Here is a 22,030-nt window from a genome sequence, read left to right on the forward strand (position 1 = left end):
TATCGGGAAACCCACCCCTGGCCATTCTCCTCTGACCTCTCTTATCAACAAGGCGTTTTTTCCACCCACATAACTGTCGCTCACTCACTCAATGTTTTTTTGTTTTTCGCACCATTCTGTGTAAACTCTAGAGACTGTTGTGTGTGAAAACCCCAGGAGATCAGTGGTTTCTAAAATACTCAAATCAGTCCATCTGGCTCAAACCAACACCCATGCCACAGTGAAAGTCACACTTTGAGAACACAATTTTTCCCATTCTGATGTTTGAGGTGAATATTAACTGAAGCTCTTGATTTGTATCTGCATGATTTTATGCGTCGTGCTGCTGTCAAGGGATCGGCTGATGAGAGAACTGCATAAAACAGCAGGTATACCTCATAAAGTGGCCAGTGAGTGTATTGTGTCATATTAGACAGCATTTAGCACAGGCCTTCCACTACATACAGTTGTGGTCAGAAGTTTACATACAGTGACATGAATGTCATCTTGGATATGGATGTCATGGCAATATTTGGGCTTTCAGTAATTTCTTTCAACTGTTCTTTTTCTGTGGAAGAATGATTGTACAGCATACATCTTTTAATAAAAAAACCCACTAGAATTTGGTGCACAAGTTTTAATTTTCATTGGGTTTTCTGAAATCAACACAGGGTCAAAATTATATCTACAGGGTCAAAAATTTACATATGCTCACTTAGATTATTAATTCAGAGGTGCTGAAACTTCCAAAATGTCTCTTATCTTGCCACGGCCAAGGTCTCTTAACTTCCTGTTAGTTATCATAATTGACTACAGCTGGTAGCTTCTCTGTGCCTTCATAAAAAGGGTTTATTTACAGCACTCATTGGATTGACCAACACATAGTAAAATGGGAAAGTCCAAGGAGCTCAGTGCAGATCTTAGAAAGAGGTTCGCAGGTATACACAACTCCGGAATGTCTCTTGGAGCCATTTCTAAACAACTGCAAATTCCAAGATCAGTTCAAACAATTGTATGCAAGTTATTGTGAGGTGTAGTCACTTTGCCAAGCCACTTTGCTTCAAGAAAACCCAAACTGTCACCCTCAGCTGAAAGGAAATTGGTTTGGATGGTCAGGAACAACCCAGGAACCACCATGCCATGAACAGCCCTGCCATGAACTGGAAGCTGATGGATCACTGTCTACAGTTCAGATCACCATGGACTAAGAGGCTGCTGTCTGAGAAATAACCCCCTGCTCCAAAATTGACACCTTCAAGCTGAACTAAAGTTTGAAGCTGACCACACAGACAAAGAAAAAAGCCTTCTGGAGGAAAGCTGTATGGTCAGATGAGACAAAGCTTGAGTTGTTTGGCTACAATGACCACCATGTACAGAGGGACACTGTAGCAGCTGGTGGTGATGGTAGGATCATCATGCTCTGGGGCTGTTTTGCTGCCAGTGGAACTGGTTCATTGCACAAAGTGGATGGAATAATGAAGAAAGAGGACTACCTCAGAATTCTTCAGCATAAACCATCAGAAACTTGAACACGACTTGGGACTTGGGAGTTACAACAGGACAATGAAGCCAAACACACATCAGAGCTGGTTGTAGAGGATAAAGCAGGCTAACATTAAGCTTAAAACAAGTCCTGACTTCAGCCCTATTGAAAATATATGGACCGTGCTTATAAGTCGAGTCCATGGCAAGAAAAAAAAATTAATTGTAATATGCTGTACATCAGCCACAGAAAAAGAACAGTTCAAAGAAATTACTGAAAGCTCAAATATTGCCATGACATTCATATCTGACATTCATGTCACTGTATGTAAACTTCTGAGCACAACTGTACTTGTTTTCACCATTACCGCGCATGGTCAAAATATTCCTCTTCAATATTCTTTCAAACATCAAGTTTGATGGACTCATTTTAGTGCAGCATTAAAATATTTCAACTAAACAGATTTTCTAAATAAATAATTTGTTTTCGATGTTAGGGAAAAACACACAGTTTCTTATAAGGCAGCTGATGTTACAACTTCTTTAGGAATTCATGAGTGATCCAAAAACATTAAAATATCTATCTCACATTTGAGTTCATGAATATCTTCGAAGAGTTTTTATACTGTGCTGAAGATCAATAATAGATCAACTGGACACAAAATGTCAAATGGACTCAGTGTTCAGGTACGAAATACCTTTAAATAAATGATGGAATAAAAAGAATATACAGTATTCTTCTTATTATTACAGATTTCATTTCCTCACTGAAACAGAGAAATGGCCTTGTCGAAAGATCGTATGCCTCGTCACTAAATCTTTTTAACGGCGTGTGCTTAACAGGCTACACTTAGCACGCATTCTTTGCTGAGCCGCACATATCCGTGTTTCCCAGTGGGACGTAAATCAGGAGCGCAAGGCTTTATCTCTGCCTGCTGGCCCTGTGCTTGAATGGCTCCTCAGGCACAAGCAGGGGTAATTGATGTGAACTGACCGTAACACGTAGAGTGTGATGGATGGTAGTGATGGTCATGTGTGTCTTGTAGGCGCCCTATCAGTTCTTCCTCCTTTAAGCTATTTGCAGCACGCTTCCTGTAGTTTTTCTTTTCTCTTCTTTTTTTTGGCTCTGTCCATGAAGGAAGCACATTGAGTGACAAAGAGAACACTGCTTAAAAGCAACACCATCCTGGCGCTGTTTTATGATTTGTCATTTGTTTAAACATTTCTATAAAATGAGTGTGTGTATATATAGTATATCTATCATATATACTATATATACATTATATTTATCATATACAGTGGTGCTTGAAAGTTTGTGAACCCTTTAGAATTTTCTATATTTCTGCATAAATATGACCTAAAACGTCATCAGATTTTCACACAAGTCCTAAAAGTAGATAAAGAGAACCCAGTTAAACAAATGAGACAAAAAATATTATACTTGGTCATTTATTTATTGAGGAAAATGAATCAATATTACATATTTGTGAGTGGCAAAAGTATGTGAACCTTTGCTTTCAGTATCTGGTGTGACCCACTTGTGCAGTAATAACTACAACTAAACGTTTCCGGTAACTGTTGATCAGTCCTGCATACCAGCTTGGAGGAATTTTAGCCCATTTCTCCATACAGAACAGCTTCAACTCTGGGATGTTGGTGGGTTTCCTCACATGAACTGCTCGCTTCAGGTCCTTCCACAACATTTCAATTGGATTAAGGTCAGGACTTTGACTTGGCCATTCCAAAACATTAACTTTATTCTTCTTTAACCATTCTTTGGTAGAATGACTTGTGTGCTTAGGGTCGTTGTCTTACTGCATGACCCACCTTCTCTTGAGATTCAGTTCATGGACAGATGTCCTGACATTTTCCTTTAGAATTTGCTGGTATAATTCAGAATTCATTGTTCCATCAATGATGGCAAGCCATCCTGGCCCAGATGCAGCAAAACAGGCCCAAACCATGATACTACCACCACCATGTTTCACAGATGGGATAAGGTTCTTATGCTGGAATGCAGTGTTTTCCTTTCTCCAAACATAACGCTTCTCATTTAAACCAAGAAGTTCTATTTTGGTCTCATCCATCCACAAAACATTTTTCCAATAGCCTTCTGGCTTGTCCACGTGATCTTTAGCAAACTGCAGACGAGCAGCAATGTTCTATTTGGAGAGCAGTGGCTTTCTCCTGCCATGCACACCATTGTTGTTCAGTGTTCTCCTGATGGTGGACTCATGAACATTAACATTAGCCAATGTGAGAGAGGTCTTCAGTTGCTTAGAAGTTACCCTGGGGTCCTTTGTGACCTCGCTGACTATTACACACCTTGCTCTTGGAGTGATCTTTGGCTACATCCACATGACAACGGCAATGAGATTTTTAAAAAAAAATATTGCGTCCACATGGGCAATGGATCAGTAGAATATCAGGTTCATATGGCAACGCAACGCTTGCTGAAAACGATGCAATACACATGCCACACCTCTACGTGCGCTGTAAGATGGTCCCATCGGAGACACCAGAACAATAGAAGAAGTAGACGCATGTGCATAAACCCCTTCTTCTGTAGCATCAGCCACATAAAGTTTTGATTATTAATCAGTAGCGTAAAACGAAAGACGCGGAAAGAGGAATGAATGGGGGTAGATGGAAGCCGGTACGCCAACATTCTGATATCCTCCAGAATTCTTTAATGGTCCGGAATAAATTGAATGCTACACGTTGATGGATTACTTTGTTGTTCTACGCCCTTTTTGCAGAATGTATTGTCGGACTTAAACCAACATCTGAAGAGGTGAGATCGCTCCTTTTTTTTTCCTATTTTTGCTGGCGGGATTGTTTTTGTTTTTGGAAAACGCACGGGCGGTGCGCGGTTTGGTACTGCTTCCGCAGTGTTTGGACTAAAGACTCTGCCCTAAGGGCTATTCTCTCTCTCTCTCTCTCTCTCTCTCTCTCTCACTTTGCACCATTACACAATAAATATTCACAGTGAAAATATTTTGTAAGCGCGTTTCATGAACCAAGTTTATAGGATTTGTTGACAACTCGCATTGAGTTCGTTACACTTCTACCCGGCGTGAAGCACTGACAGTCATGTGGTTGTGACGTCATCGTACACAAATCCGTTCTACTCATCCAGACAACTTCGCAACGGCGCCATTGCCAGATTTTTTCACTCTGGAACCCGTTCTCAAAAGATTTCGTTTTGGGGCACCCAAAACGCCGGTGCCATGTGGACGCCAGGCCGAAACGATAAACAATTTTATCAGACTCACCTGAATCCGTTGCCGTGTGGACAGGGCCTTTGTTGGTCGACCACTCCTGGGGAGGGGAACAATGGTCTTGAATTTCCTCCATTTGTACACAATCTGTCTGACTGTGGATTGGTGGAGTCCAAACTCTTTAGAGATGGTTTTGTAACCTTTTCCAGCCTGATGAGCATCAACAACGCTTTTTCTGAGCTCCTCAGAAATCTCCTTTGTTCGTGCCATGATACACTTCTACAACCATGTGTTGTGAAGATCAGACTTTGATAGATCCCTGTTCTTTAAATAAAACAGGGTGCCCACTCACACCTGATTGCCATCCCATTGATTGAAAACACCTGACTCTAATTTCACCTTCAAATTAACTGCTAATCCTAGAGTTAGTTTTTGTTTTTTGTTTTTTTCTTTTTTATCAGACATCTAATTTTTGGGTTTGTTTACCTGACATGTTTCGACGTACAACTTCCGTCTTCCTCAGAGTGTCACCGGATGTTATTGGTGACGCATCTTTTATCAGCTGCTGTTTCTGAAGGCGTGGCCTTCTTGTCTGGTTTGACAGGTCGGTCACGCCTTCTACTGTCTGTTCGTCCCCTGCAAGATGTCACTCCAGGTATGGGAGAGCATGTATGCTCCCTCATCCCAGTTGATGGTCCTCGGGCTTTGCTTACGGATCTCCATGGCCTCCCTGATCCAGCGCTGATGTTTATTATCTTCTGTGCGGATGACTCTAGCATTCCCCCAGTCCATAATGTGATTTTCCCTTTTGCAATGATCTGTTATAGCTGACTTATAATTTTCCTGTTGTGCCTTTTCTTTTATTGTTCGGGTTTGTCTTGTAACTGTCTCCTTTTCGCACTCTTTCTTATGTTCATTTTTTCTTGTGTTGAAACTCCTTCCTGTCTCCCCAATATAAGTTTTATTGCATAATTGACATGGAATCTCATATATGGTGTTGCATCTGTTGTCCGGATGTATTCTGTCTTTGGGATGAACCAGGATCTGACGGAGTGTTGTGTATGGTTTGACAGGTGTGTTAATGTTGTGTTTCCTCATTACTCTTTGAATGCGTTCAGTTATTCCCCTGATGTATGGTAATGTAACTACTCCCCTGTGTTCTTGTTTGTTAGTTTGTTTTTTCTCTTTCTTCTGTGTTTTGTTGTTCTTAACCTGTTCCACCCCTTTGGATATTGCCCATTGTGGATATTGACATGCCTTCAGTGCGTGCTGTATATGTTGTTCCTCCTGTTCTTTGTCCTGTGGATCTGTAATTATTGCTGTGCGTTCATGTAATGTTCTAACTACGGATATTTTGTGCATTATGGGGTGTTCGGAAGTCCAGTTTAAATATTGGTCGGTATGTGTGGGTTTTCTGTGTACTTTTATTTTGATGTCCCCATCTTCTGTGTGATGTATTTTTAAATCCAAAAATGCTATTGACTGCTCTGTTTCTTCTTCATGTGTGAATTTTATATTGCCGGTATTGTCTATGGTGTTGAGATGGTCGGTGAGCTGTTGAGTGTGTCCCCTCTTTACTTTTTCCAATATGTCGTCCACATACCGTTTCCAGAGTGTTGGTCTGTATTCCGCTGGTATTGTAGTGAGTGCTTTTTGCTCCAGATCCTCCATGAAAAAGCCGCACATGATGGCTGATAGTGGGTCTCCCATGGCAAAACCTTCCTTCTGTCTGTAAATTGTATTCCTGAACTGAAAGTATGTGGATGTGGCGATGAATTGAAGGAGCTGAGTGATGTCTTGTACAGTGAGGTTTGTGCGTTTCTTGAGCGTCCTGTCTGTTTTTAATTTGTCTTGTACTATCTGTATGGTGGCTTCCGTGGGTGTTCTGGTGAAAAGAGATATGACATCATGTGAAATGAAAACTTCGTCTTGCTGCATTTTGATGTTTTTTAGTTCTTCTGCCAGATGTTTTGAGTTTTTGCAGTGTTGGTCTGTGAGTCCTAGTAGTGGTTTAATTATTTCGGTGAGTGCTTTTGATAAGTTGTATGTGACTGAACCAATGCTATCTACTATGGGGCGTAATGGTGTTCCTGGTTTATGTATTTTTGGTGTGCCGTAAATCCTGGGGATGACATTGGCTGTGGGTACTAAATGATTGTAATCCTGCTTATCTATTTTATTTTCATCAAGTAGTGGTTTTAGTAGTGCTTTAAGTTTCTTTTTCTTGTCTTCTGTTGGGTCTTTTTTTAATATTTCAAATGCGTTGTCGCTGAGTAATTCATTCATTTTTCGTTCATATTCATCAGTGTCCATAATAACTGTTTTTCTGCCTTTATCTGCTGGGAAGATTGTGATATCTTTATTTTTAGCTAATGTTCTCATGGCTTTGGCTTCCTGTTTTGTGATGTTGCTCCTTGATGCTTTCGTCTCCGTAACTAATTCTTAATCTTTCGATTACGTTCATTATGTCTTATATTAAATATAGTTAGTTTTTTTTTTCTTTTTTATCAGACATCTAATTTTTGGGTTTGTTTACCTGACATCTTGCAGGGGACGAACAGACAGTAGAAGGCGTGACCGACCTGTCAAACCAGACAGGAAGGCCACGCCTTCAGATTCAGAAACAGCAGCTGATAAAAGATGCGTCACCAATAACATCCGGTGACACTCTGAGGAAGACGGAAGTTGTACGTCGAAACATGTCAGGTAAACAAACCCAAAAATTAGATGTCTGATAAAAAAGAAAAAAAAAACAAAAACTAACTATATTTAATATAAGACATAATGAACGTAATCGAAAGAAAGGCTAATCCTAGAGGTTCACATACTTTTGCCACTCACAGATATGTAATATTGGATCATTTTCCTCAATAAATAAATGACCAAATATAATATTTTTGTCTCATTTGTTTAACTGGGTTCTCTTTATCTACTTTTAGGATTTGTGTGAAAATCTGGTGATGTTTTAGGTCATATTTATGCAGAAATATAGAAAATTCTAAAGGGTTCACAAACTTTCAAGCACCACTGTATATGTACTTTTTTATCACAGTAATGTCACAATCCCACGGTTGTGAGTTTACCGGTGGCACGGTGGTCTAGTGGTTAGCACTGTCACCCTCACAGCAAGAAGGTTCTGGGTTCTGCCTTTCTGTGTGGACTTTGCATGTTCTCCCCATGTCTGTGTCGGTTTCCTCCGGGTGCTCCGTTTTCCCCCACAGTCCAAAGACGTGCAGGTAGGTTAACATGGGGCGGCCTTGGGCCAAGGTCCCCTTGAGCGAGGCACTTGCTCCCCAGGCGCTGTTAGTATGGCTGCCCACTGCTCTGGGTACGTGTGTGTGTGTGTGTGTGTGTGTGTGTGTGTGTGTGTGTGTGTGTGTGTGTGTGTGTGTGTGTGTGTGTGTGCTCATTGCTCACATGTGTGTGTTCACTGCTTCAGATGGGTCAGATGCAGAGAGGAATTTCACAAGTGTACGTGTGATGAATAAAGTTGTTGTTCTTCTTCTTAAATGCACTCTGCATTTATTTTTTTTATTGCCATCATTTTGTACTGTGTGACTCGCAATAAATTCATAATGCACACTGTAAAGCAGATTTAACTCTATCTCTGTGCATGTGTTTATGAGACTCTTAGTTCCTTCTACAGCAATACAGCAATCAAGCACGTGGTGTTTAACGTCACAGTTAACAGTGGGTTAAGAAAAGAATGGCTGGATTTCACGGTGCATGTTACAAATGTAAATTGTTCGTAATGTGCATTATGTACAATAATATACATATATTAAATGCCACGTAATAGCAAAAAGTGAGAAAATTGCACTGAAATTGAACGATTTCTTTCTGATACCAACAAAAAGCAACTCATATTTTTATGTGTCTAATTATTATTAATGGCATTTAGCAGATACACAGCGATGTACAACATATCCAGAGCGGCATGAGGAGCAGTTGGGGATGAGGTGCCTTGCTCAAGAGCACTTAACCCATTCTTGCTGGTCTAGGGAATCAAACTGGTGACCTTTTAGTTCTGCGGCTGCGTCTCTAACCATTAGGCCATGGCTTCCCCTAAGTCTAATCTAATATCTGTCCATTTTTTTTGAGGTAGGAGTGTAGCAGAGGTTTTCCAGGTATAATGTTAGTAGAAAAACAAAATTTTGGTAATTTCTGGGCTGTTTGCCAAAAATCAGGTTTTCCCAGACCATGTAAATTTTGCATAAGAAAGAAAGAAAACCTGACAGAAATAAATAAATAAACAAAGAAAGACAAGCTGACAGAAGAAAGAAAGAAAGAAAGAAAGAAAGAAAGAAAGAAAGAAAGAAAGAAAGAAAGAAAGAAAGAAAGAAAGAAAGACAAGCTGACAAAAAGAAAGAAAGAAAAACAAGCTGAAAGAAAGAAAAAAGTAATTAAGAAAAGCTGACAGAAAGAAAGAAAACCTGACAGAAAGAAAGAAAGAAAGAAAGAAAGAAAGAAAGAAAGAAAGAAAGAAAGAAAGAAAGAAAAGCTGACAAAAAGAAAGAAAGAAAAACAAGCTGAAAGAAAGAAAAAAGTAAGAAAGAAAAGCTGACAGAAAGAAAGAAAGAAAGAAAGAAAGAAAGAAAGAAAGAAAGAAAGAACCAAGCTGACAGGAGGCTGCGTCTCTAACCATTAGGCTATGGCTTCCCCTAAGTCTAATCTAATATCTGTCAATTTTTTTTGAGGTAGGAGTGTAGCAGAGGTTTTCCAAGTATAATGTTAGTAGAAAAACAAAATTTTGGTAATTTTTGGGCTGTTTGCCAAAAATCAGGTTTTCCCAGACCATGTAAATTTTGCATAAGAAAGAAAGAAAGAAAACCTGACAGAAAGAAAGAAAGAAAGAAAGAAAGAAAGAAAGAAAGAAAGAAAGAAAGAAAGAAAGAAAGACAAGCTGACAAAAAGAAAGAAAAACAAGCTGAAAGAAAGAAAGAAAGAAAGAAAGAAAGAAAGAAAGAAAGAAAGAAAGAAAGAAAGAAAGAAAGAAAGAAAAGCTGACAAAAAGAAAGAAAGAAAACCTGACAGAAAGAAAGAAAGAAAGAAAGAAAGAAAGAAAGAAAGAAAGAAAGAAGCTGAAAGAAAAAAGAAAGAAACAAATAAAGAAGCAAACAAAGAAAGAAAGAAAGAAAGAAAGAAAGAAAGAAAGAAAGAAAGAAAGAAAGAAAGAAAGAAAGAAAGAAAGAAAGAAAGAAAGAAAAGCAGCTGACAGGAAGAAAGAAAAACAAGCTGACAAAGAAAGAAAGAAAGAAAGAAAGAAAGAAAGAAAGAAAGAAAGAAAGAAAAGCTAACAGAAAGAAAGAAAGAAAGAAAGAAAGAAAGAAAGAAAGAAAGAAAGAAAGAAAGAAAGAAAGAAAGAAAAGCTGACAAAGAAACAAATAAAGAAGCAAACAAAGAAAGAAAAGCTGAAAGAAAGAAAGAAAGAAAGAAAGAAAGAAAGAAAGACAAGCTGACAAAGAAAGAAAGAAAGAAAGAAAGAAAGAAAGAAAGAAAGAAAGAAAGAAAGAAAGAAGCTGAAAGAAAAAAGAAAGAAACAAAGAAAAGCTGAAAGAAAGAAAGAAAGAAAGAAAGAAAGAAAGAAAGAAAGAAAGAAAGAAAGAAAGAAAGGCAGCTGACAGGAAGAAAGAAAAACAAGCTGACAAAGAAAGAAAGAAAGAAAGAAAGAAAGAAAGAAAGAAAGAAAGAAAGAAAGAAAGAAAGGCTGGCAGAAAGAAAGAAAGAAAGAAAGAAAGAAAGAAAGAAAGAAAGAAAGAAAAGCTGACAAAAAGAAAAAGAAAGAAAGAAAGAAAGAAAGAAAGAAAGAAAGAAAACCTGACAGAAAGAAAGAAGCTGAAAGAAAAAATAAAGAAACAAACAAACAAAGAAAAGCTGAAAGAAAGAACACTGTAAAAAATTATTTGTTGTTTTAACTTAAAAAAGTTAGTGCAAGGGTTGCCTTAAGGGCTGCCTTAAAATTTTGAGTTCACTGAAATTTATATAGTAAGTTCACAACAATTTAACTTACTATGTGAACTCAAAATTTTAAGGCAGCCCTTGCACTAACTTTTTTAAGTTAAAACAACAAATTTTTTTTACAGAGAAAGAAAGAAAGAAAGAAAGAAAGAAAGAAAGAAAGAAAGAAAGAAAGAAAGAAAGAAAGAAAGAAAAGCAGCTGACAGGAAGAAAGAAAAACAAGCTGACGAAAGAAAGAAAGAAAGAAAGAAAGAAAGAAAGAAAGAAAGAAAGAAAGAAAGAAAGGCTGGCAGAAAGAAAGAAAGAAAGAAAGAAAGAAAGAAAGAAAGAAAGAAAGAAAGAAAGAAAAGCTGACAGAAAGAAAGAAAGAAAGAAAGAAAAAGAAAGAAAGAAAGAAAGAAAGAAAGAAAGAAAGAAAGAAAGAAAGAAAGAAAGAAAGAACCTTTGAGATGATATGCCATAGATTCAAAATAGTCTGAAGTTCTTGTGCCCAGAAACGCTGGTAATGGCAGGTCAGGGGTTAAAGTTCTTCATTGGTGACGTGGAGATAAACTCACGCTTGGGTCTTGAGCTCGATATTCTCAGGTACAGCGGTTGATTTGGACTTTAAACAGGTATTTAAACTCATCTGATAAAACACACTGTAAATAACATGGTGCTGGAGTAACATCATTACACATACAGTATAATGCAAATAGACGTTGATGTAAATATACTGTATATTATTATCATTTCTCTATTCTGTAAACAGGCTTGTAAATAATCATCATTTATAATGAGTGGAGGATTGTGTATACACAACATCATAATTTATCCTCATTATTGAGCACATATGAGGATGCAAATGGGATCATTTTTCTGCTGCTTAGAGAGAGAGAGAGAGAGAGAGAGAGAGAGAGAGAGAGAGAGGTTTAGGTATGGGGTTTTATCATGCTGAGATTTTCAATGCTGGTTATTTTGATTTAATATTAACAATATTACTAATATCTAGGTGTTATAAATATGTAACAAAAACAAGATAGAAATAAAATATAGCAAATTAAAATATTGTTTTTAGTTCCATTTATTTTATAGGCGGATTCCAGTTCTGGGTTAAGTCCGATTCTCTAATGCACGAGGAGGAGGAGGAGGAGGGCGCCTGAATTTGCTTCTCTAATGCATTTTGCATGAGCGGGTTTAATTGTGAATGTGGGTCATCAGTGTCACCTCGTTAGCACGTTTAATAGTGCCGATTTGTTCCCTGGTTATTTATGGGGATGGACAGAATCTGTTGAAAGCCATTTGTTTTAAGGGAATTCGTCAGGGAAATTATTCTCCTTTAACTCTTAAAAAGAAAATAATAGGAAAGGGTTTTTTGCAGTGTATAACTGTATCTGTGATTTATTATGTATGCTTTATTTATATATATATATATATATATATATATATATATATATATATATATATATATATATATATATATATATATATATATTCATCATTTTGCTTGTGTTATTAAAAACAAATCAGTGCGAACTTGTCTTTTTTCATAACTCCAACTTTAATACGATTAATTATCGAAATATTAAGAAAGTTTGAATACATCTACCTAAATTTATCTTTGTACCTCTTTTTACTAAAACATAAGACTGGTTTAACAATTAATGTCTTTCTCCTCTCATTATCTTTCTGATTCGACTGAACACGTTTCCTTTTCTTCGTCTTGGTGCAATCTGTATTTCTTTGTGTTTCTGAGACCTAGATTTCATACTTCCAGAGAGAACAGTGGAGTAGTGCAGGTAGGAAATGTTGTTGTCTTCATACATGTTTCAGATTTCTGTAGAGTTTACCTTTTAAAACTGGGAATGGATAAGGTGGCTTCTTTTCGTCCAGGAAAGAAACGTGACTTTACGACAGTGTCACATTGCTACCCAGGCCATTTTGCCTGCTTTCTTTGCCTTCTTGTAGCTGTCCATCAGCCAGGTCTCCTGGGATTTTCTGGGATCAGGCTTTGGGTTACAGAAAGCCACCCCCTCTCCACTTCCCACCCCCTCTTCCAAAGAGCTGTCTGGAGGGCCCTTAACCGCCTTACCCACCTACCTACCCCTCCTTAAACGGACATGTCTCTGTTTCAGTTGGCTTCAATCAGGGATTTTTCGCTTTTTATCCAAAAACAGCAAGCAACAGGGGGTGCTCTGCTTTCAGACGTACATATTTTACCCTAAGGGTCCACCTTCTGAATTTGGGGTGCTCTGATTTGTACAGCTTACAGATAATCTTTTTAATCCCTTCCATGCTTTAGCAGTCCTCAGTGTTGAGGGAGAATGGATCAGAACACACCTGATGGAAGAGGAAAGTTTAAAAAAAAGAAGAAATAAGGCATCTTGTCAATACAAGATTATTATTATTATTATTATTATTATTATTATTCGTAGTAGTAGTAGTAGTAGTAGTATAAGAAAAGTACTACACTTTTGGTATGTCATTACATGGTGCTAAAGTACGTTTATATTTTGCCTCTAAAAACCATATAATGAATTTGATTTTTCCTTCCAGGTGGCATGGTGGTTAGCACCAGAGGTGGACAAAGTACCCAACTTCATTACTTAAATCAAAGTACAGATCCCACTGGTCAAATGTTACTCTGATACAAGTGAAAGTTGTACAGTCAAATTTTTACTTAAGTTAAAGTACTGAAGTACTTGCTTTTAAAAATACTTAAGTATCATAGGTACATTTTCTGTGAACGTATCGTTGTATTATTGCCGCAACGCTTACAAAACCTAATGCCGTTACCAAAGACAGAAATCTGAATTCACAAAATGAACGCATGCTGTGCCATCATGGTGTTTTAACGTTAAGCTAGCTAGTCAGTGAAGCTCCACCTGACATGCTAGCAAACTCTTTTCAAACTTGAAATCATATTGGGTAGCTAATGTTACTAGAAAAGAAAGATTTCTACATTATGTTTATTTGGCAAGATTATGCTAAAACCTATTTCTGAAAGGACTTCAGATAAGTTAATGTTATTCATGTTAGCGTAACTCCATTTTTACATGCTAACTAACAGTGTCCAAGTTAACTAGCTATGTGTTAACGTTAGCCGTGGACAAGGCGATGGCAACTTGGCGGGCAAATCCATAGAAAGTCATTTGACTAACCAGACTGCACAGCTATTGCAATGTTATCGCAAGCTCTAAAAGCACAGACAACTTCATTGCAAGCTTTCTCTTGGAATAAAACGTTTATATACCTCAATATGCTTCCGCAATTTGGATGGCGAATTTTTGTAGGCCGTGATGTGGTTCATTTTAGGCAAACAAAGCAAACATTTAAAATGAAATGAATCTTTAATCCTTTCAGAAAACTGAGACATGGGTTCATGGGCCATGGGTGTGCATGCATTCCCCAGAAGAACCGCCTCCTTCCATTCTGCCATCAACTGATTGAGTTCAAATAATGCTGCTGAGAAATCACTGAACTTGATTTTATACAGTCTATGGACGTGACGTGACCCTAGTGATTACTGACAGGCTGTCTCAGTGTCACCTGCGAAAAAAAACAATCACGTTTTAGAAAAGAAAAGAGAAAACAACCACTTTCAAAGCTGCTTCATAGTAACGAGGACCTTGACAGAAATGTAGTGGAATGAAAAGTACAATATTTGTCTTTGAAATGTAGTGAAGTTAAAGTCAGAAGTTTCTAAAAAAAATACTCAAGTAAAGTACAGATACTCAAAAAGTGTACTTAAGTACAGTACTCAAGCAAATGTACTTCATTACTGTCCACCTCTGGTTCGCACTGTCACCTCACAGCAAGAAGGTTCTGAGTTCAAGCCCAGTGGCCGGCGAGGGCCTTTCTGTTTGGAGTTTGCATGTTCTCCCCGTGTCTGCGTGGGTTTCCTCCGGGTGCTCCGGTTTCTCCCACAGTCCAAAGACATGCAGGTTAGGCTAATTGGTGGCCGTGAGTGTGAATGGTTGCTTTTCTCTATGTGTCAGCCCTGCGATGATCTGGTGACTCATCCAAGGTGTATAAGCAGCTAACAAGCCTAACAAGATGATTTTCTTGCAATTAATAAGTACTGATATTAATCAGATAGATATTTCATAATAATGAGATGCTGATGGGGCGGCACGTTGGTGTAGTGGTTAGCACTGTTGCCTCACAGCAAGAAGGTCCTGGGTTCGAGCTCAGTGGCCGGCGAGGGCCTTTCTGTGTGGAGTTTGCATGTTCTGCGCAGGTTTCCTCCGGGTGCTCCGGCTTCCCTCACAGTCCAAAGACATGCAGGTTAGGCTAACTGGTGGCTCTAAATTGACCGTAGGTGTGAATGTGAGTGCGAATGGTTGTCTGTATCAGCCCTGCAATGACCTGGCGACTTGTCCAGGGTGTGCCTCGCCCCTTGCTCATAGTCAGCTGGGATAGGCTCCAGCTTGCCTGCGACCCTGTAGAGCAGGATAGCAAGCCTAACAAGATTGCAATTAATAAGTTCTGATATTAATCAGATAGATATTTCGCAATAATGAGATGCTGATGGGGCGGCATGTTGGTGTAGTGGTTAGCACTGTCGCCTCACAGCAAGAAGGTCCTGGGTTCGAGCCCAGTGGCCGGCGAGGACCTTTCTGCATGGAGTTTGTACGGTATGTTGTCCGCGTGGGTTTCCTCCGGGTGCTCCGGTTTCCCCCAAAGACATGCAGGTTAGGTTAACTGGTGACTCTAAATTGACCATAGGTGTGAATGTGAGTGTTTGTCTCTATGTGTCAGCCCTGTGATGACCTGGTGACTTGTCCAGGGTGTACCTCGCCCCTTGCTCATAGTCAGCTGGGATAGGCTCCAGCGACCCTGTAGAACAGGATAAAGCGGCTAGAGATAATGGATGGAGATGCTGATGGGATTTTTAGAAGTGTGTTTCGTTAAGTATGGAACCTGATGTCTATTTTTTTTCTTTCTTTACTCTCATCTCTCATCTCATTATCTCTAGCCGCTTTATCCTGTTCTACAGGGTCGCAGGCAAGCTGGAGCCTATCCCAGCTGACTACGGGCGAAAGGCGGGGTACACCCTGGACAAGTCGCCAGGTCATCACAGGGCTGACACATAGACAACCATTCACACTCACATTCACACCTACGGTCAATTTAGAGTCACCAGTTAACCTAACCTGCATGTCTTTGGACTGTGGGGGAAACCGGAGCACCCGGAGGAAACCCACGCGGACACGGGGAGAACATGCAAACTCCGCACAGAAAGGCCCTCGCCGGCCACTGAGCTCGAACCCAGGACCTTCTTGCTGTGAGGCGACAGCGCTAACCACTACACCACCGTGCCGCCCCTTTCTTCACTCTATTTAAAACAAAACATTAGATTAGATTAGATTAGATTGAAGCCTGCTGCTCCATTATACTATATACTACTGTATTATGATAGTCCTTCTCTGACAACCAGAACCACGCCTACTGCATCACATGGCTCCGCCTACTTCACAAAACTCCGCCTCTACGCTAATTACGCGTCACCCATTCAGAGCGCGCGCCGGCTCGGGCTTTGTTACGCCGCTGTTGCTGCTGTTTCTGAAAGCGGAGAGTCGCAGCTGGGGGTAAAAACCGGGGCAAAAAAAAAAAAAAAAGTGCGTCGAGGTTTTTAAATTTGTCCCGTAAGGACACGGAGACAGAGCTGGTGTGTAGAAGAGGGGGAAACCGGAAAGTTTGGGTAAGTTATTTCGTGAGCATCCGGTTCTTTTTGCTTCTTTTGTTCTGTTGTTTTTCTGTTGCTCTCAGAAGAAACGCCGAGCTTCTGCTTTTCCATTTATTCCAGCAGGGTTTATCGTGTTTCACTTCACACATTACAAACACTGTGTGATACAAACTCTACCCCTTTATTTTAAAAGCTGAATATTTTTCTATTTGTAGCTACAAACATAACTTTCAACAGCCTCACATATCACACAAGCTTATTATTATTATTATTATAAGCTAGTGGTTATGTTTCTGTGCTTGTGTTTCTGAACGAAAAGCTCCACATGCACGAGGACATTCATTCAAACGTTTTTTTTTCCTTTTCAGTGTTTTATTATTGAATGAATGATGTGATAAAGTTAGTAGATTTGTCAGCAAGCACAAAAGGAGAAGTTACAGCTGCTGTGACCTTGACATCTGTATCTGTTTGTGACATTTGTATTTGATCATTTGTTTATTCATTTGCATTCATTCACATAAGAAAGCTTATAAGGCTGGTATGTTTTTATTTGCAGATTAAAACATATTGCCTTGCTTCATTTAGTCACCAGAGGCCACAAGCACAACATGTGGTTCTAGTTCTCACTGGACCGTGATCTGGTCACCAAACAGGGCAGATTGGAAATACTATAGCGTGAGATGTAAATGGACTAATTATCCCGGTTGCACTCAAATGTCTCCCTCCCTCCCCCCCAACCAGAAGGACTCGGAATCCCCTCAGGGCCCACATTGGGCCGATTTTGGCCCAGCGCCTGGCCATCACCAGCTCCGCTCGTGGCCCGGAGGTCACTGGGTCATTCCGAGAGTGGCCTGATCGACTCCACATGTTTCTGTAATCAAGAGATGATGAATGAAACAAAACATGATCTGTTTCCATAGAGCATCAAGATTTGGCAAAGAATCAGGTTTTAGTAGAATTACTATTGCATACGTGTGTGTGTGTGTGTGTGTGATAATTTGAACAAAAGGATGTCTTAACTGTAAAAGTAAGTACACCCTTTGAATTGCACACTCACGTGTTCTCTGGATGAACTTAGCCCTTTGAACAAGAGCAAACACTCACCTATTCTTCATCCACTTTCTCTCCCTCCCTTTATTTTCTCCCAGACTGAAGCTCAGGGGAGGCGACCATGTGTAGTGCCTTACGAACGTTCCCAGATGTACTTAGGGAAGCTAGACGCCCTTTCAGCCTCGCTGAAATATGAGCACTTTATCTGATCTCATTTGCGATGCGGTGTACAGAGCCAGTAAAGAAGAGAAAGCAGAGAGGGAGACGGACAGGAGGGGGAAAGGGTGCTTTTGTGTGTTTTCCACAAAGCTTTTCCTTGTGCCATTTTGCACCTTCCATTGATGGATTGGTTGACACTTTGAATTGCAGATATCTGATCTTCTATCGTCCTCTGTGTGTGTGTGTGTGTGTGTGTGTGGACGTGGACCAGAAAGGCGAGGAATTGAAGACCTCGGAGTTGTTTGATTAGCACTGGCAGAAAGCTTGGAGCTGAGATTAATATTTTATCATCAGTCCCTCCATGAAAGGCTTTGATGAATTTAAGATGAACAATTGGCTGCATTTGAGATGCCAAATTTATTCTCCGCTTTTCTGACATTTTGTGTTTTCCCGTAGCATTTTCCTCACGTTCAATTTTTTTTTTCATGTCAAGAAACCCTTTTAATAAACCTGTTTTAGTTTAATTTATTACTTGGCCATTCGACATGCTCACTGGAATCAAACAATTCACAGTATGACCAGAGCGTTGCCTGGAAATTAAACAAAGAGAGAAAAAAAAATCTAGTGATAAGATCAGTAAACACTTGCCGTTTACTTATTTATTTATTTATTTATTTATTTGTTTAGCTTATAGCTGTGTGTCAAACGAACACAATAAACCGTGTGAAAAAGTGTGATTGGTGCAAATGGGCTCAAAACCCCCAATGTACCTGAGTGTCAGGTGATCAGGGTTAGCACTGTGTAACTGAAGATTACTTGTGGCCTCTAGAGTATAGGCCTTTAGGCAGAATGAACATTTAGAAACCTGTTTGCATGCGCTTGCTCATAACTTTTATTACAAACCAGCAATGTGACCGCTATAATATGCGGAGAATCCGGTTTGGGAGAGAAATCAGAGAAATCTACTGACTGACTGGATTGAAGTTAATCATCAAGGCTTTTCCCCTCCATCATGCATTACGTGTGGGATAAAACAACAAGCGTTAGAGGGAAATAACAAACAATGGAGTTGTGTGATGTAACCATTGCCACCCTGAATTTGATCATTTTCCTATAACTGCACTTCCTGAAGTGATTTATTCCTCTTACAACACACCACAGCAATTTGCCAACGGTAACATTTCGTAATTTTTCTACTGAACATCATGTTATATTACAGTATATTTACAGTACATGCGAAAATGTACTGACTGCTGACACTGGAGACTCCTTCTGTAAATGTTAAATAAACACTGGATTGGTTGTGGTGTAAAAGCGTGTACAGGGTATAATTAATCTTATTTTCCTTGTTGCAGTCACTCTCCCTAAGAGCTTGATTCCTTCGCTGTCCCCGTCCCGATCGTGGCGCCGCTCCATGCAGTCCCCATACCAGCTTCCTCACCCTCTGCCCCCACTGCCCGTCAGGAAGGGCGTGCGGGGCCGCCGGCCCAAGAGCCAGACCATCGCCATGCTGAAGGCCATACAGAACAGCCAGTCGCAGAGTAGCGCAAATAAAAGCGCCGAGCCTGAACACCTGGAACCCAGGCTGCACAAAAAGAGAGGCCCCAAACCTGGCAGCAAGGTGGGAGTCACAGGAGGGTTCAAATGATCTCGTCAGTGTGCATCAACATTTCACAATTTATCTGCAAAGAAAATGAAATTAACAGATGTTACAGCAGGAAATGCTGGTTTATAAGACCTTCATGGCAGTTATCAGGGGATAACAGATGTATATTAATCACATTCTGAAGGAGAAATACTAAATATTCATTAATAACATAATTATATCTTAATAATAATAATGTCTTAGCCTTTCTTGGCTGTTATAATAAAGGAAGATGTCCTTAGGATACACAGACTCTTACACCTAACTGCATATTACTGACCAAAAGAAGGTCTGTGATTTTAGTTTCGGATTATCTTGCCTTTTTGGGGGGGGGAACCCAGGATGGTTATTAATTAAAATTAGCTAATGTAACGTCTTTTCAGTTCAGTAACTGATCTGCAATAAGACGTGCGGTTGTGTTTAGCCTCTTGTAATGAGAGTAAATGTCGGTTAGCACGTCAGGAGGAATTATCCAAATGCAGTGTTTATTCACCGGAAAGAATCATTTCCCACTGAACGCTTCATTAACCATGGCACAGGAGACTAACAATAGTCAGACGGATTCCTAATTTTAACTGTAGCTCAGTGACAATCCGCCCCAGGCCTTTGTTGTCTACTGACATTGTTTTCACTCTCTGCGTCTCTCCAGAGGAAACCGAGAGTTCTTCCTCCTCTGTCCAGCTCGTCTCTGTCCTCGTCTGTCTCAGATGGCCGGCTGTCCAGTCTCCAAATGACCAAAGATTCTGGAGTGTTATCCACAGGTAATATATTGCCTGTGCGTGTGCGCGACGACATGGGAAAGCCATTTACACAGGCAAATGCTGACTTTTTTTCATATCTGTCTGTCTCTCATGATCTATCTCTGTCTCTCTCTATCTGTCTCTCTATCTATCTCGATCTGTCTCTCTCGCTCTGTCTCTCTCGCTCTGTCTCTATCTATCTATCTATCTATCTATCTATCTATCTATCTATCTATCTATCTATCACTTAATTTATTTAAATGGCTAGTCTTATCTACATGCATACAGACAGAGGACAGTACCCCCATTTAGCAATTCGTTCTTCAGGATTTGGCGCGCCATTCCTTCTCTCTGATGGAGACATTGAAAAACAAAGTTCACCGTCAGAATAAAGCTGTGGAGGATTTTATTGCTCTCTTTAACCAAACATGATATGAATGCATTAAAGATATAGAACCATGCATTATTGTGTGGATCAGGGTTCTCAAATAATTTCTTGCCTTTTATCTGTAGTAAAAAAAAAATCCATGAAAAATCCCTTTCATTAGAGATTCATTCCATGAACATGGATGTAAATGTGTACAGTAATAGGCTGTGTATTTATTAGAGCCAGAGAGCTTTTATTCCTGAACATGACCATTAGCTCAAAATATGGATAATGGTGTGTTGTGATTTTCACAGCTGTAACCAATTTAAAAATCATCCCCCCCGGGTTTACTTCCAGGATCCCATTTGGAGAATCGCTGACCTTTAGAGAACCGGCTGTGCTCTATTACTTTTCTTATTTATGTCTATGTATATTAACATTCGTAGGCAATTTTGTATACGATCCAATCCAATGCAGTTCGTCTGCGTGTGTATGGGTATGTAATTATGTATTATGTGTTATGTACAGTATGTTGTACAAAACCATTGCTATACACTAGGTGGAGTGAGTAGAAATAGTGAACAGAAAGCCATTTGGGCTTCGGTCGAACTGTGTTTTAAAACAAAACAAAAAAAGTCTGTACTGTAAAGGGGTTGAGCAAATTCAGTGTCTGAGTGTCAACTGGTCCTTAAAAATGCTTACTGTGTCTGAGACTTTAAACTCAACTCCAGCTTTTAAGCTCCAAGCCTTCGTAAACAAACACAGCTCTGGTGTGTGTGTGTAGTGTATGGTTGGTTGCCATGGGCAACAATTTCAGTGGCTTTACCAGTAATCATAAGATTGAACCTCTTTGACATTAGATGCAGTAAACACACTGTGCACCACAGAGCTGCTGCCTCCAATACACCCCTGTGTTCATCAGCATTACCTTTTACACCAAAAGCGACAGCAGTGGAGGTGTAACACTTAAACTCTTGCTCAAGGTTTGTAAATTCGGCTCATTACGATGGAAAAAGTGCTGGAATTGTAACCAGTACGAGCGTGCATGCTGCTGCCGTGTGCGGTTTAGATGGCAAACTGGATCTTCTCTCACAGCTCGTCTTTGTCATCTTTAGTGTGTGTATACGTGAACAAGCATGGCGAGTGTGGCCCTCATCTGGACCGAAAGCTGATGCTGCAGCTGCCGGATCATTTTGGACCAGGCCCGGTGAACACGGTGCTGCAGCATGCCGTACAGGCATGTGTGGACTGCGCATACCAGCCCAAAACTCTCTTCAGCTTCCTGCAGTCGCAGTCAGACGGCGGAGAGATCATCCGAGGTAGGAGTGTGTGTGTGTGTGTGTGCGCACGCGTGTGTGTTAAACCCATAATTAAATCTTAAAAGTAGCAATATAGTTGTTGCAGGAGCTGAAATTTGAACGCTTGACTATGAATTCTATACACCTGTCCTCGTCCACTACCACGCATGTGTGTGTGAAACACAACTATATTACTTTCCGAGATAAAATTGCGTCTGCTTGTCTGTGCTGATATGAGATTTGGAAAGCTCGTGTGTCTGTATGAATTAATAAGAGAAAATCTTATGAAAAAAAAAAGCAGCTGATGGTGTGTTTGTGAAAGGAAGCCTGTCTGGGCACTGCTGATGGTAATCAGAAATGACACTGTGTGTAACCTGGTTAGGAGCATTAGATTGGGGCTCCTCTCGGGGGGAGTTTATACATATGTGTGTGTGGTGTGGCCATCTGTTGTGATGGTCTGCTT

At 39.9% G+C, this 22,030-nt stretch overlaps 1 protein-coding gene across 1 annotated transcript in view; it reads left to right on the forward strand.

Moving 5' to 3' along the window:
- The window catches only part of scml2 (Scm polycomb group protein like 2), a 56,948-nt gene that overhangs the window by 19,995 nt on the left and 14,923 nt on the right, over nucleotides 1–22,030 (forward strand). The window contains exons 4-6 of the mRNA XM_060911114.1: nucleotides 18,873–19,138; nucleotides 19,812–19,923; nucleotides 21,385–21,588. Of these exons, the coding sequence (XP_060767097.1) occupies nucleotides 18,873–19,138; nucleotides 19,812–19,923; nucleotides 21,385–21,588 (582 nt within the window). The remainder of the gene's footprint in view (nucleotides 1–18,872; nucleotides 19,139–19,811; nucleotides 19,924–21,384; nucleotides 21,589–22,030) is intronic.

This window comes from Neoarius graeffei, chromosome 27, assembly GCF_027579695.1.
Source record: "Neoarius graeffei isolate fNeoGra1 chromosome 27, fNeoGra1.pri, whole genome shotgun sequence".
Lineage (NCBI taxonomy): Eukaryota > Metazoa > Chordata > Actinopteri > Siluriformes > Ariidae > Neoarius > Neoarius graeffei.